General features: G+C 38.5%; 1 protein-coding gene across 2 annotated transcripts in view; it reads right to left on the reverse strand.

Moving 5' to 3' along the window:
- Nucleotides 1–211: 211 nt before the first annotated feature.
- LOC128623002 (NACHT, LRR and PYD domains-containing protein 12-like) overlaps nt 212–17,070 on the reverse strand; it is a 136,719-nt gene continuing 119,860 nt past the window's right edge. For both annotated transcript variants that reach the window (XM_053649830.1, XM_053649828.1), the window contains exons 9-12: nt 3,023–3,196; nt 2,338–2,511; nt 1,890–2,063; nt 212–996 (exon numbers count right to left, since the gene is read on the reverse strand). In XM_053649830.1, the coding sequence (XP_053505805.1) occupies nt 990–996; nt 1,890–2,063; nt 2,338–2,511; nt 3,023–3,196 (529 nt within the window). In that variant the 3' untranslated portion in view covers nt 212–989. The remainder of the gene's footprint in view (nt 997–1,889; nt 2,064–2,337; nt 2,512–3,022; nt 3,197–17,070) is intronic.

Consider the following 17,070-nt stretch of genomic DNA (forward strand, 5'->3'; position numbering starts at 1 on the left):
AGTTCTACAATGTCTGCTCTGTAGAAAAAAATATTAAAAATGATTGATTGGAACATAAGGAGCTCCATAGCAGCACCCGAGCTCTCTGTTTAGACAGAATTAGAGGTCTGCTATTAATCTTAAAGCATTTAAAATTGCTTATTATTTAGTTGATCCAAAAAGGTTTAAATTAAACAGACAAGTAAAATATTATGTACAGGTGCATCTAAAAAATATTTTAATATTGTGGAAATTTTTTTTTTTGATCTTTCATATATTCTCATTACACAAAGTGAAATATTTCAAGCCTTTTTTTTTGTTTTAATCTTGATTATTATGGCTTACAGCTCACAGAAATGAAAAAATCCAGTATCTCAAAATATTAGAATAAAGAATGATTGTATCCCAGCCAGCACATACGATAAGGTAACACATGCAGAGTAACACAGGCTGTACTGTATATTCACCCCGAGCTGAAACAAGCTGTTCATAAGATCCCAGCTAACTAGTAATGAGTAATGTTCACTAACTAGCAAGAGAACATGCAATCCATCTTCATGGGAATGTTTAAAACACAAAATACTCCAAATAAAAACTTCTCAGATAAAGTCCACAGATGCCAATCCTGTCAGGTCAGAATTCCACCACCAATGCCTTGAAACCCTGTGAAAACCCATGAAAAATTCCTGTCCATTTCAGCTCTCTCATCCACTGACTGGGTTTAGCTAGAGTTCATGTGCTTTTTTCACCCGCTGTTCCTAATAATCCCTCAGGTGTTTTATGAGAATGAGGTCTGGGGAACTTTATCCAGGGGTCAGGGGTCATTATACACTCAGTGTAGAATCGTGTGCAGTCTGATTCACTGTGCATGATGAACACACACTTCTCACATCTCTGAGTCTGTTTAATGTGTTATAATTAAATGAGTGATGTGTTTATAAATGTGTTCTCTATTCCCCAACAGTGAAATGCAGGAACACCAGAGTCTTCATCACACACACAGATGTTCATCACACCCTGAATATAAAAGAAAAACATGTGAATTAATAACCACAAACTGGACTGTGGTACCTCATGATCAACATGTAATCATCTCTGCTCCAAGAGAAACATCATCATCTCCTGTTTATAATTAATCATTCTACATTTCTTCATTCTTACTAACATCTGTGTTATAACATTTAGCGAGAACAAATGAGAACTTCCACAAGTTCTAACAGGAAAATGAGCAGATATTTACCCATCACATCACTGCTCTTATCCAATCACAGGCTTTGGAGTTTTTTAAATAATGAACACTACTGTGTCATTTAGCTCTTGTTCTACATTTATATTTAAGTGCAGACTTTAAGAAGAAGCCGAGGGGAATGTTAAAGGAAAGACAGAAGACACGGTGTGGAGGTAGGGTGCTGGAAGAAGTGTCAGAGTGAGTAAAGTGGCTGCTTAAATCAAATATCTGTGTCATAAAAGATTATCATTTTAATGAGCTTTAATGAGAGTTGAGAAGAAAGTGTGCTGCTTATCAGAAACAGGGAAAAGCAGAGATCATCTTGTTCAGACAAAAGCAGCAGTATGAAGTCAGAGATAGCAGGCTGTCACAAGGAGACCAGGTGTTCATTTACAATCACTCTCATGTACTCGTTTGTGATATTTTGTAGACTCTGTCTGACTCCCTGTCTTCTACCTTCACATGAATTTTAAATCAACACACTTTACTGAACACAAAACAGCATTAAAGCCAATTGTTAGAAAAAATCTGTTGAAACAGAATATAGTGACATTTCTAAAACTGGTTTTATTTCCTAACCTGGTAATCTGATATTTATTGGAACTAAAGAGACATGTACAAAAGAGGTTAAATTAATAGTCTTTTATTTTTTCACAATTTATCTAAAAAGGTCATTACTCACCACAGTGTCTGTAGTTTGTAATATTCATCATCTTTAAGAGCAGAGAGACTCTTCACTCCTGAGTCTCCTACATTATTCCAGGACAGATGCAGTTCTCTCAGGTGTGAGGGGTTTGATCTCAGAGCTGAAGTCAGAGCAGCACAGCCTTCATCTGATACACCACAACCACGCAACCTGTAGAGAGACACAATGACACACTCTCAATCTTAAGCAGAAGAACAACAGCACTGACTTTCCTCTGGTTTTAGACAGTTTCTCTCTTTGCGGACTGAGTAACACACGCTAGATCTTAAGAAATGTTTTAGTAACTTTTCCCTTCACACATCTCAACAAAATCTCTTTTTTAATCAGCGTTCACATGAACAGATCTTTCTTGAGAAGATCAGACTGTCTGTAATCAGAAGATTAGAACATATTTTATTATTAATGATTTAAAATATGATCTTACCTCAGTATCTCCAGTTTACAGAGAGGATTCTCCAGTACAGCAGAGAGACACTTCACTCCTGAGTCTCCTACATTATTCTCAGACAGATTCAGTTCTCTCAGGTGTGAGGGGTTTGATCTCAGAGCTGAAGTCAGAGCAGCACAGCCTTCATCTGATACACCACAAAAACACAACCTGTACAGAGACACAATGACACACTCTTCAACAACAGATTTTTTATCTTGGTTTAAGAATTACTTTAAAGATGATGTGTTTGTAAAATGATTTTATTATTCAGAATGACCTGAGGATTTAATATCACCTGCTTATTATAATTAACAGTGTAATTAAAATGATCATACTGAGTGTTATATTAAGTTTCTCTCATCTAATATCTCTCTATATATTTATATTATTACAGACTGAAGGAAGTAAAAGTCTGAATCATCATGAAAAACAAACACTGTCATGAATTAAATGATACAATGGATAAATCATAATAGTATAAAACATTAATTCTGAAGAGGATTAACACTCATGTCTTTTCAAAACCAGATTACTCGCTGATAATTTATTGTTAAATTAAAATAAACAATCTTCCTCCTCAGGGCATTGATGATGAACCTAAAACTTCTGCTTCAGTCACTATTAGAGAATGTGTCTTACTGAGGAGCAGGTCATGTGACTCTCAAAGAGATGATCTTACCTCAGTGTCTCCAGTATAGAGAGAGGATTCTCCAGTACAGCAGAGAGACTCTTCACTCCTGAGTCTCCTAAATTATTATAGGACAGATTCAGGTCTCTCAGGTGTGAGGGGTTTGATCTCAGAGCTGAAGTCAGAGCAGCACAGCCTTCATCTGAGACACCACAATTATACAACCTGTACAGAGACACAATGACACACTCTTCATCAACAGACTTTAATCTTGATTTAAGAATTACTTTAAAGATGATGTGTTTGTAAAATGATTTTATTATTCAGAATGACTTGAGGATTTAATATCACCTGTTTATTATAATTAACAGTGTAATTAAAATGATCATACTGAGTGTTATATTAAGTTTCTCTCATCTAATATCTCTCTATATATTTATATTATTACAGAATGAAGGAAGTAAAAGTCTGAATCATCATGAAAAACAAACACTGTCATGAATTAAAAGATACAATGGATAAATTATAAAAGTATAAAACATTAATTCTGAAGAGGATTAACACTCATGTCTTTTCAAAATCAGATTACTCGCTGATAATTTACTGTTAAATAAAAATAAATAATCTTCCTCCTCAGGACATTGATGATGAACCTAAAACTTCTGATTCAGTCTCACTATTAGAGAATGTGTCTTACTGAGGAGCAGGTCATGTGACTCTCAGAGAGATGATCTTACCTCAGTATCTCCAGTTTACAGTGAGGATTCTCCAGTACAGCAGAGAGATTCTTCACTCCTGAGTCTCCTACATTATTCCAGGACAGATTCAGTTCTCTCAGGTGTGAGGGGTTTGATCTCAGAGCTGCACAGCCTTCATCTGAGACACCACAACACTCCAACCTGTAGAGAGACACAATGACACACTCTTCATCAACAGATTTTTAAATTGGTTTACTTGCTATGATGATGATGTGTCTTTCATGTTACACTTTCTACTCTCTCGACCAATCACAAGATATATTTATCACTGACCAAAACATTGACAAACTGTGCAGGATTTTCCTATAGGGATTAGGATGGAGCAGTACAATAGAAACATGCAGGAATTTCCAGCACACTCGCTGCACAAGGGAAAACTCCTGCAGGATTTTATAATTCCTGAAGGACTGCTGCTCACCTCCTGCAGAAATAAAATAAAGATCCCAAGTACTTCATCTATCCTGCAGGACGACTTCTTATTTCATTTAAGTTAATTTTGTTTTTATCACAGTTAAAATGACTTTGTTTTGGCGTTGCCCCATGCACTCTTCAACCAACTGCAGTTCTGTTCTTCATCTCTCAGATGAGTCCAATCTCCACTCTGACAGCGTGCTCCAGTGTTAACACAAACTGAAACACATCTCATCTTATTATATCCTCTGATTACAGTGTACGAGAGTCAGGGGGAAAAGACACGGTGTGGAGTCTGTTTCAGAGAAGATAAACTCTTTATTGAACTAGTCTGTTACATGGATACACACCACGCAGAAATGATACTGAGCAACGTCACTCAATGCAGCTTCTTAAAGCAGCAGCTCCTAGAGAGTGAGAACTGATTTTATAAAACATTCATTCTGAGGAGAATTTACACTCATGTCTTCTCTAAACAAGATTACTACTGATAATTTATAGTTAAATAAAATATTCCTGGATTATAAAGCTAATGCAGAATAAAAATTTCTGCACATTGGGTTCATCAGGTTCTACGGGTTTAGGATGTGAAATTCGCAGTTAATGAAATTTCTACAGAAGAATAACATGAAGACAGAGGGACAGATGTGCTGAGATTTTTGTGCATTTGAGGAAGAATCTCCCAAAAAAGTGCAGAAACATTGGAAGTGTAACTGTTACATATTCTGCTCAATTTAATAAATATTGTGAGATTAGCAGTCATCAGTTTTATACGCTATTTTGTCCTTCTCTCGAAACCTGGTGTAAATTAGCACCATGTGTGTTGTTGGAGCGGTTGCCAGGTCCCCGGTTTTAATGAGGAATTGAGCTACTTTTGACTCACCAGCATGGATTGATTTCTTTGGCTGTGGATTGGAGTTTGGACATTTTTACATACATTATTTTAATCATATCTGTATATTAAAACATACAGTAGTGAGCATGCACTGTGATTTCCTCTCATACACACACCTATTGATCCTGTTCTCAACTTCAGCTCTGTGTTACTGTATGAATGTATTTGAGTCAGTGGGTTTCATCATAGACTTTATTTATCACAAAATGTGGAGTAATACGAGACCATTGTAGGACCTTAATGAAAGAACAATTGAGGAAAACTGCATGGTTTTAATACCCTATTCATAACAGCTAGACAGAGACGTACTGAACGAACATTCACTCACAGAATAAACACTATTTCAGCTTTAAGAACAATAAAAACAACAATTAAAGGATTGTTGCTGTAGCTTGAAATTTTTGTAAGTGCCTTTACCTCACTTTTTTGTTTTTATTAAAGAATCTAATTAGATTTATTTAACTGTTCACCTTTTCAGTCGTATGGCATTAACTTCTGATTTTAGTTACAAATTCTATTTTTGAGATAATTTCCATTTCACTGCTGCTTTTAAACCCTGCAGTTCACACACAGTGCATTTAGTTTGTGTCCCAGGTGCAGTTTGTGTGATTAGTTACAATGTTTTAGTAAATTTCACAGTAATTTCAGACACATTGCAGTCGCATCAAGTCACGTTTTGTGTTGCAGCTTCTCACATACGTACATCTGACCCAAAGACACTCTGACAAATCATCAGTGTGCAGTGAAACGAAACAATCTTCCTCCTCAGGACATTGAGGATGAACCTAAAACTTCTGCTTCAGTCTCACTATTAGAGAATGTGTCTTACTGAGGAGCAGGTCATGTGACTCTCAGAGAGATGATCTTACCACAGTATCTCCAGTTTAAAGTGAGGATTCTCCAGTACAGCAGAGAGACTCTTCACTCCTGAGTCTCCAACATTATTATAAGACAGATCCAGCTCTCTCAGGTGTGAGGGGTTTGATCTCAGAGCTGAAGTCAGAGCAGCACAACCTTCATCTGAGACACCACACTTATATAACCTGTAGAGACACAATGACACACTCTTCATCAACAGATTTTTATCTTGGTTTACTTGCTATGATGATGATGTGTCTTTCATGTTGGTCTTTCTGCTCCCTCTTGATCAATCACAAGATATAATTATTACCGACCAAAACATTATCACTGTTCAGTGGCTCCCTTAAAAAAACTCTACAGGAATCCTGCAGGATTTTCATTTTTCTGCAGGATGTTTGCTGGAATCCTGGAATGATGAAATCCTGCAGGACACATTGACAAACTGTGCAGGATTTTCCTATAGGGTTTAGGATGGAGCAGTACAATAGAAACATGCAGGAATTTCCAGCACACTCGCTGCACAAGGGAAAACTCCTGCAGGATTTTATAATTCCTGAAGGACTGCTGCTCACCTGCAGAAATAAAATAAAGTTCCCAAGTACTTAATCTATTCTGCAGGACGACTTCTTATTTCATTTAAATGAAAAAAAATCTGCAGGTTATGTAGTCGACAAAATTAATTTAAAAAACAGCTGATCTAGTCTGAGCGGGAAAAACACGCTGCTTAAACACTCTTTTAGTAGATATGTAGGCCTGATCATTTTAGGATAATAAGACGCGTTTTAGTTGAGCAAATGATTCAATGAGTCACAACACACAGAAAGATGATCACTTTTCACACGTATTGGTGTAACGATGTAATTTACAGAAAGGGCCAGTAAATGAATGTTTTTCAAGAAAAGATTTGATTCACTGAGATGACGTCACTCTTTGGCACTGCATTCACACAGGTATTCAAATTCACAAATTCAACTGTCACCAACCGCCGTGTGTCTGTAGAGGTACAGTGGCAAGAAAAAGTATGTGAACCTTTTGGAATTTCATGGCTTTCTGAATAAATTTGTCATAAAATGTGATCTGATCTTAATCTAAGTCAAGGGTATTGACAAATATAATGTGTCTAAAATAATAACACAAAAAATTCTGATCTTTCATGTCTTTATTGAGAACAACCAAAAAAGCCTCATAGTGCTTGTGGAAGAAGTATGTAAACCCTTGAGTTAATGACCTCAAAAAAGCTAATTGGAGTCAGGTTTTAGCACACATGGAGTCTCGTTAAGAAAATGAGTTTGGAGGTGTTGACTACAGCTACTTTGACTGATAAAATCCCCTCAAACTTTTGGAGTTTGCTCTGCACAAGAAGCACACGCTTATGTGAGCCATGCCTTGCCAAAAAAGAGCTTTAAGAGGCTCTATGATCAAGAATTGTTAATTTACATAAAGCTGGTTAGGGTTACAAAGTGATTTCAAAGACTTTAGAAATTCACCAGTCTACAGTTAGGCAAACATTCTACAAATGGAGACACTTTGGGACTGTCGCTACTCTACCAAGAAGTGGGCACCCAGTCAAAATTACACCAAGAGCACAACGAAGACTCATCAATGAGGTAAAGAAACAACCCTGAATGACAGCGAAAGATTTGGAGGCATCATTGGAATTGGCTAACATCTCTGTTCATGAGTCTACGATACGTAAAACATTGAACAAGCAGGGTATCTACGGCAGGACACCACGAAGGAAGCCACTGCTTACTAAAAAGAACATTGCTGCACACCTGAAGTTTGCAAAAGTGCACATTGACACTCCACAGCGGTCTTGGCAAAGTGTTTTGTGGACTGATGAAACTAAGATTGAACTATTTGGAAAACGGTGCTTAACTGGTAACATTTACAGGCCTAGCAGTTCAAACATTTTTTTATTCAACATAATGTTTTTTATAGGTTATGATGTTAAATTGTGAGGGAACATCCAACCAATGATATTAAGACAAAATAATGCTTCAGAAGAAACCGATAAATCAGAACTGTTTTAGCTAAGATTTATTTAAATTCAGAACCATTACAACTGTCGGATTATTATTTGGTTGTGGTGATATTCAAAATAATTTTATTCAACTGATAATTTTAACAGAAGAAATAGTCAGAATGGACCACTGCCCCATCAGATTTTTATTAAATAAATTCATTCAGAAAGTATTCAGATTTTGAGTGAAAAAAGGAAACCAGGCCTACTCTAATTCCTGTGATTAAAGATGACGTGTACAGACACAGACATCATTTTGTTTTTATCACGGTTAAAATGACTTTGTTTTGGCGTTGCCCCATGCACTCCTCAACCAACTGCAGTTCTGTTCTTCATCTCTCAGATGAGTCCAATCTCCACTCTGACAGCGTGCTCCAGTGTTAACACAAACTGAAACACATTGCATCTTATTATATCCTCTGATTACAGTGTACGAGAGTCAGGGGGAAAAGACACGGTGTGGAGTCTGTTTCAGAGAAGATAAACTCTTTATTGAACTAGTCTGTTACACGGATACACACCACGCAGAAATGTTACTGAGCAACAGAGCAACTCAATGCAGCTTCTTAAAGTATTGCTGGCTTTAAAAGTAATGAGTCAGGTTTTGTAGAAGGATCTCTGTTTATCTCTATTTTTAATGCACATGTATCTAACTGTAAGTACATTTATTTATTTATTTAAAGCATGAATTATTCTGGGGAGAAATTATTATCACTTAATGACTAATCTATTTGTTCTGCATGTTGTACTGTTACAGAAAATTTCATGTTATAAACAACATTGTATACAACTGCTGCTTTTAGTGAGTTATTGTGACTCTCAGAGAGATGATCTTACCTCAGTGTCTCCACTTTACAGTGAGGATTCTCCAATACAGCACAGAGACTCTTCACTCCTGAGTCTCCTAGTTCATTCCCAGTCAGATCCAGTGTTTTCACAGTCAGATGCAGTTCTCTCAGATTGGAGGTTTCTGAGCTGAGCGCTGAGACCAGAGCTGACCAACTTCTCACTCCAAGTGAATCACACCTGATACTGAAGGAAATAAAATAATCCATAATGAACTAACACCACTGCAAATTATCAAACAAGTCCTCAATGCTATCACTGAACCTTCTCATTTTCATAAATGCTAATAGTACAAACACCAGTTAGAGCAGGGGTGTCCAATCTTATCAGGAACGGGCATCCCTGGGGATGTTTACAACAGATGTATCGATGGTTAAAATTTTAGATGTTGGCTGGAGTGTCCCTTTAAGCATATTGCGGATAAGACTGGACACCCCTGAGTTAGACAATATGCTTAAAGGGATACTCCAGCCAACATCTAAAATTTTAACCATTGTTGTGAGAACGCTATCCGACCATGGTCTGAAATTAACTTTGTTGTCCACCTGCCAAAGTGGCTGGTAATTCTCACCTGCATGTAATTAGTCAAAGTATCTTTGTGTTTTCATTTGCAGCCCGTAAAAATGAGATTGAGTGAAGGTGCGTTCACACATACAGTGATTTTATTTCTGCAAGTCACCAGACACTGTACAATGATGTCGCCGGTAGTCCTTCCTATTACTGGTTGCCATAGCAACATATGTGTCGCAACTAGCATTCCACTTTTGACAACAAACCAGTTTCCTTGCCGCTAAAATAAAACATTCTGTAGGGAGAGTGTTTGTATATAAAATCCACCAGTGTATATATGCATCATATCCTATAAGATGAAGAAGAAGCAGTGTGTGCTCTTTGCCATTGCTGCCACCTATCTGCAGAAAAAGCGCAAGCAATTAGCTTAGCTTAGCTTAGCTTATGGCCTTAGCGCGTTTAAAATAAAATAATAATAATGAAATACTCTGCCAACAATTCACCCTCATTTGGCAGGTGCTAATTTCATACCCTGAATTCGACCAAACAAACCAATGAACCATCCTATATAACAATGTATGATGTGAACTACATTACGTAAAAAGCGTTTGTTTTTCTAATGGCTCGCAGTCTGAAACTTTAACTTGGACCAAAGACGAGGTAAAATGCCTCAATGAAATTTGGTCTAACAAACATGTTTCTGAACAACTTTAAAAAACTCATAAAAACACAGAGGTTTACAAGGTGTTTAGCGAGAGTCTCAAGGAGATGGGCTTTAATCACTCAATGGATAGATTGTAATAACTACAGCTAAAAAGAAAGCTACAATAAGCTTGCGGAGCTGGCATCTTGATGGACGACCGTTATGAGCGGAACCTCGGAACAAAAACAGGTGCAAATCTGACCAATGAGAGGACAGTTTACTCACATGTGACTTGTATAAACACATTTTTGGTACAGTTGCCTTGTGAAAGCTAGCTGAGCCAAGGACAAAATACAACATTGTAACAATTTAAATCCCCGTTTTGGAACAAAGCACAGATCTACAGGTCTGAAAATGCCCTTAAAGCACCTGCTGCTAACGTCTTGGTGCCAGATACCCCAGCACACCTTCAGAGGTCTTGTGGAGTCCATGCCTCAACAGGTCAGAGCTGTTTTGCTGGAACAAGGGGGACCTTCACAATGTTAGGCAGGTGGTTTTAATATTATGGCTGATCAATGTATGAGACAAGTAAAAGCTTTTTGGTAAACATGATGCAGGTACAATTTTTACTACTTAATTTCTTCCGTTCTTTCTTCTAATTGACTTGTTTAGAGAGTTCACTCCTTGAGTATATAGATTTCTATTCATTCTGTCATATAAAATAGTATCATTGGCATAGGTGGTGGCCCCTGACGAAGTTATCACTTAGGGTCCCCAAATGTTCAGAAACGGCCCTTAAGATCATTGGGTAGGAGAGGAATGGGGGGGAAGGCAGGGTATGGGGCGAGAAGGGAGAAATGGGGTGGTACTCACTAGATAATGGTATGTTCAGGGAAGTGAGATAGTTAGCGGCCTACTGCTAATAATCAGTTACGTAGCTTAGTATGCAAATAATTGTGCTGGAGCGAATGGTTCACTGAAGAGAGAGAAATGACTCAGTGAATGAGGATGTTTTGATTTAGTGTTACACAGTGACCTCCATCCATACATGTTCGAGACAGAATATACAGAAGAAGAACTGCACCAGAGAGAAGAACAACAGGAGGAAGAGAGCAGCTGTAGATCTTTCACAATTACACTGAGACAAATAACCTGAGTTAGCAACAACACAAACAGCGACCATAATGTTAGCTAGCAATGTTACATGATTATTTACCTTTGCATTAGTGACCTTACTAGTCATCTTACTAGTAGTTACATGGGTAAATCAAGTAGGGTTAGCCAATTTGCTAACAGATATTAACAAGTTCTCTTTCAGTTACTTTACTTTTGTTCTGGACATGGAGCTTCTCTGCTTTTTACTAAATACAGACAGAATCTCTGTTTTCCAAAAACGGAAAATGTTTTATTCTCTAATTTATTTATTTTCCAAAGTAGATGTTTGTCAAAATGTTTTCAGTTTCTCTCGTTCTAACACTGTAACAGTAGAACAGTTATATTCAGCTTTACTTACATTGCTTTTCTGGAGGCTGCAATCACAGGCATCATCTTCAGAAGAACAGTTTCTGTTATCTTATCTGTACTGATATATTTATTCAGGTCAAATTCTTCCAGATCCTGTGCTGATGTCAGTAACACAAACACCAGAGCAGACCACTGTGAAGAAGAGAATTCACTTTGTTTTCCAGATTTCAGGTAGTGTTGGATTTCCTCCACTAGAGAATTATCACCCAGTTCATTCAGACAGTGGAACAGATTGATGGATTTCTCTGTAGGAAGATCTTCATCACTGATCTTCATCTTAATGTACTGAACTGTTTCCTTTATGCTCTGGGAGCTACTTCCTGCCTGTGTTACTAAGTTCTGTAAGAGTTTCTGACTGGACTTCAGTGAGAGACCCAGAAGAAAGCGAAGGAAAAGATCCAGATGTCCAGTCTGACTATCTAAAGCTTGATCTACAGCACTGTTGTGTACATTTGAGATCTGCCATCCAGAGTACTGATTCGGTTTAAAAACATTTCTCTTTTCCATCATGAATGTCAGGTGCACATACAGAGCTGCGAGGTGCTCCTGAATGCTCAGATGAACAAAGCAGTACACTTTACTCTGGTGAAGCCCAAACTCCTCTCTGAAGATCTGCGTACACACACCTGAGTACACTGCTGCTTCTCTCACATCAATACCACACTCTCTCAGGTCTTCCTCATAGAAGATCAGGTTCCCTTTCTTCAGCTGCTGAAAAGCCAGTTGTCCCAGTTTAAGAAGCATTTCTTCATCACTCTCCTGCTTCTTTGAGTACTTTTCTCCTATGATGTTTCTCTGAATGATGAGGAAGTGTGTGTGCATTTGAGTCAGAGTCTTGGGGATCTCTCCACTCTCTGCTTCACCCAACATTCTCTCTAGAACAGTGGCTGAAATCCAGCAGAAGACTGGGATGTGGCACATGATGTAGAGGCTTCTTAATGACTTCAGGTGTGTTATGATGTTATTGGCCAGGCTCTGATCACTGATTCTCTTCCTGAAGTACTCCTCCTTCTGTGGGTCATTGAACCCTCGTACCTCTGTGAGTCGATGGACACACTCAGAGGGGATTTGATCAGCTGCTGCTGGTCGAGAGGTGATCCAGATGAGAGCAGAGGGAAGCAGATTCCCTTTGATCAGGTTTATCAGCAGCACATGCACTGATGCTGATTCAGTTACATCACACACTCTCACTGTGTTCTGGAAATCTAGAGGAAAACGACACTCGTCCAATCCGTCAAAAATGAACAGAACCTTTTCCAAACTGGACATTTCTGTTTCTTTTGTTCCCTTAAAACAGACATGAAGGAGCTCCATCAGACTCAGTTTCTGGTCCTTCATCAGATTCAGCTCTCTGAAAGGAAGTGGAAATATGAGGTGGACGTCCTGATTTGCTTTCCCTTCAGCCCAGTCCAGAATGAACTTCTGTACAGAGACTGTTTTTCCGATGCCAGCGACTCCCTTTGTCAGCACAGTTCTGATGGGTTCGTCTTGTTCAGATAAGGGCTTAAAGATGTCGTTGCATTTGATTGGTGTGTCCTCTGTTGTTGTTCTCCTGGATGCTGCCTCGATCTGTCTCACCTCATGTTCTTTATTGACTTCTCCACTGTCTCCCTCTGTGATGTAGAGCTCTGTGTAGATCTCATTCAGGAGTGTTTGGTTTCCCAGGTTTATTATCACTCCATTCAAACACTCAAACTTCTTCATCAGGTTTAATTTGAACTTTTTCTGGAATTCATTCACAGCAGCAGATTCTGGGTCGTGCCTGTGAGATGGTGAAGTAGGAAGATGTGGTGAGACATGGGGTCGGACTATTAGCTATAATCTAATCACTCTGTAGTTAATAACTGCAGAGAGGTTTATAATACCAGTGTGTCAGTGTCACAGTCATGTTGTTGGTTCTGATCTTACCCTGTATCTGTGATGATGTTCTTTTCTATTCTGTCTCCTGCTCTCTGTGGAACACTGTGAACAAAAACTGTAGCTGTTAAAGAAGATAACTTCCATCACTTAAACACTATAGTCTAAACCTTTACCTTAATTTTGCTACAATAATTATTTTTAAGTGCATTAACATTCAGAAAACACAGTGCTCATCTGGCCCTGTTTTAATTCTAGGTATTCTAGGTTATTTCCTGTAGGCTGTTAATGATGTAACAAATCAATATGAATGAACAGGTAATATTTTCTACAGAGATAAATACAGACACAATTTTGTATAAAAACTTATTTTGGAAGACGTTTTTCAGAACCACAGACTCCATAGCCAGGACAATGATGATATTGACGTGCACAGTGTGTGTCTGTTATTCTCTGTCCCATAGCACTGATTCAGATTCTGATTCTCTGCTATTTTTTATGAAACTGGTTTGATTTTATTCACTATTATTATTCTCACCACTGTGTAGACTTAGTTTATGTATGAAACGATGGGTATAAAAAAGAGTGACAAATCAGGTCACATATTAACTCAATAAAGGATGCAGCATTTTTCTTTTCAATACAGGACAATCCTGTTTATAAGTTGTGGATGGTTGCCAACCCTAGATAGACTGAATAGTTTACTCAAGTGAAAGAAATTACTCAATGAATGAAGTGTTTTTGAGAATGAAGTGAGTTTGAGTGTTTTTGAGTTGAGATCATTTCCGGTTTTGGTTGACAGGGTACGCTGGCACGTTTTGCTGCCGCTCCTGTTACTGTTTTGTTTGTTTTCGTTTGTTATTTTAAGTCATATTGTATTAAATAACTGTGAGTTTTTTTAAGTTATATTGTTTTTAGTGCCGTTAGGATTGCGATGTGGTGTTGCCATTTTATATATTTTGGACTATTGTTTTTATTTCTATGCTCCACCTGGAATAACCTGCAGCGTGCGATGCGGAATCAACGCCTCGGTTCGGTTGCGTGTGTGGATTGTATGACTTTGTGCTCCCAGTGCGCTACGGAGTTTCAACGCCTTGGCCTTGTGAGTGTGCAGTCAATGACCATGGCCCTAAGGTACACTACACGCCAGCTTTTAAATTTAAAACAGAGCTCTTATTGCCTAGCCAGAGACTCTTACAGAATCAGTCGAGACGCTGGATTGCCAAAAGATGGCATTTTTGTCTGTTTTGGGGGTACCTGTGTTCAGCATTGATTTGTTTTGTGATATCACACACCACAGTAGTGGTTAATGGCTCATATGAAAGTAGACACTTCAGACTTTAAGAATTAGCAGTTATTTCAAGTATTTCTTCTTTTACCTAGCCTACCTGGTCCAATATATTCAGAATGATTTTTTTTTAATTATACATTTTTTTTTTACTTTTAACACAAATGTTATATTTTCACAGCAAATGTTGATATCAACCCCATTCCTGGTCTCAAACATGCCCCAAGTACTTGTCCATGAACACCCAAAATATGAGGAAGTTATCTCTAACCACTAATATTGTGTGTAAGGTTATCCAAACACAGTTAAAAACCTCTCCAAAATGGCACAAAATGTCTCCAAATGGCACCAAATGTCTCCAAATGACATAAAACCTCTCTAAATGGCACAAAGCTTATAAAAATGGCACAAAGCCTTTAAAAATTGCAGACTTCTAGAAACAGCAAACATTTTTTTTTAGAAAAGGCACAAAATAACCTCTCCAAAAGGCACCAAACGTCTCCAAAAGGCACCAAACCTCTCCAAATGGCACAAAATGAAAACAAATGGCAGTAGCATGAACTCTGTTACACAATGTGTAATTTCACACACACACAAAAAGTCCGAATAGTCCTGATAGTTTCTCTGCACAGCCCTGTAGTGCTGTGCTGATTGCCCTGTACCCGCTGACACACAACTCAAGACCAATGGATGCACACGTAAAAGGTTTGGTTGTGCTGATTACGCGGTTGATTTTCTCAGCCTCTGAGTGGTCAATCATGTCGAGTTTGGGCTTGTTCGAAAGTTAGAAGTAAATCAAGTTAGACTGCCCGATTAAAATTTAGGAGGCGGGTTGTTCAGCATAGCCAAAGCAGATTAGCGTTTTTTAGATGGTGTCTCAGTTCAGTTTATGGCTAATTACTAATTTCCAGAGGAGTGGGATATCAGAACACTTAATGCATTTTGAAGAGGACATTTGTGACTAAATATGGAGCATTGCATTCGTTTTCTTCAATAAAGCTGATGGACTTTATACCGATGGAAATGTGCATGATTTATAAAACCGCAAGCGAACTGGATTTTCGTCTGTGTAGGTAATGTAAGGTAGTAAACGTTTATACAAGTCCGATATTGGGTTTAAATGTTATAATTTTATTGTGGCAGTTGTACACGGTGTTTTACTATCAAAAAAGCTTTAGTCGTGCTCTCCGATTTATCTCTGTCTCAATGTTTTCGTGGAGAGGTGTGAATTGTTTTGCCCAGAGGGCAGCTCAAACTCCGCCCATTTCCCATCCCCCTGCTCACTAGCAGTTAAGCACACAGACATAAAACCGTACACATAGAAAGCCACAAGTGTCCTGACTAATCTTGTACCAGAACTGCGGCGATAAAATAATTCATTTGTTTATACTAATTGAAAATGTCCGATAAGTCGTTTTCCATTCCGCCGGCGGAATGAGCGCAAGTGTCGGGGCGAAAGGGGTTAAACCACTGTCGTCTCCGCTTCAGAGCCAGGCCTATGCCGCATTATTCAATGCGCGGTCCGTGAATTACATGGCGCTGCTTTTATCGGATTTTCTTACAGATAAAAAGCTGGACTTGTTGTTTTTAACTGAAACCTGGCATAAAGAAAATGAAGGACTCCTGTTTAACCAGATCTCTCCAGCGGGCTTTGGAGTATTAGATCTCCCGAGGTTATCTGGCAGGGGCGGAGGCATTATTATGGTTTACAACCTGAAGTTCAACATGAGCTCTCTGTCCGTTCCCCAGTTTTGATCATTTGAATGCCTGGTCTTGAGTATTTCCGCTCCTATATCTACCATCACCGCTACAGTCTATAAACCACCTAAGGCTAAGACACATGCAGCTTTTATGTCAGAGTTTGCTGACTTCCTGTCAATGTTGAGAATGAAGTTTGACAGAATTCTAATTGTGGGAGATTTTCACATTCATGTGGATCGGAGTGACTCTGTGGCGGCTAAGGAATTTCTGTCGCTAATTGATTGTTTTAACTTCACACAGTTTGTAACTGACCCAACTCATAACAAGGGCCATACGCTGGATCTCGTGATTGCAAACGGATCGTTTGTATCGCAGTTTTCATCTGTTGACATTGGACTGTCTGATCATTCAGCTGTCTTCTTTAACCTGGAACTGTATCATCCAAGTGAGCCTACCATCCCAACAGTAACCTTCCGGAAGTGGAAGTCTACTGATCAGACAGTTCTATCCAATTCTGTTGTTTCCACCTTAAGCGATCTGCATCCCTCATCGCTGGAGGAGAAAGTTCTGCAGTTAAATTCTGCTCTAATCTTGACTCTTTTGCTCATCTAAGGTCAAATACGGTCACATTCGCCGGCTCTGCTCCCTGGTATAATGACAATCTGCGCTCTAGAAAGGCTGCTTGTCAGAAAATGGAGTGCAAATGGCGCCTTACTGGACTGAATGTCTACTATCAAGCGTGGAAGGATCTTCTGGGTGATTATCGAGCACTAATGGAGACT

The sequence above is a fragment of the Ictalurus furcatus genome, chromosome 19 (assembly GCF_023375685.1).
Source record: "Ictalurus furcatus strain D&B chromosome 19, Billie_1.0, whole genome shotgun sequence".
Lineage (NCBI taxonomy): Eukaryota > Metazoa > Chordata > Actinopteri > Siluriformes > Ictaluridae > Ictalurus > Ictalurus furcatus.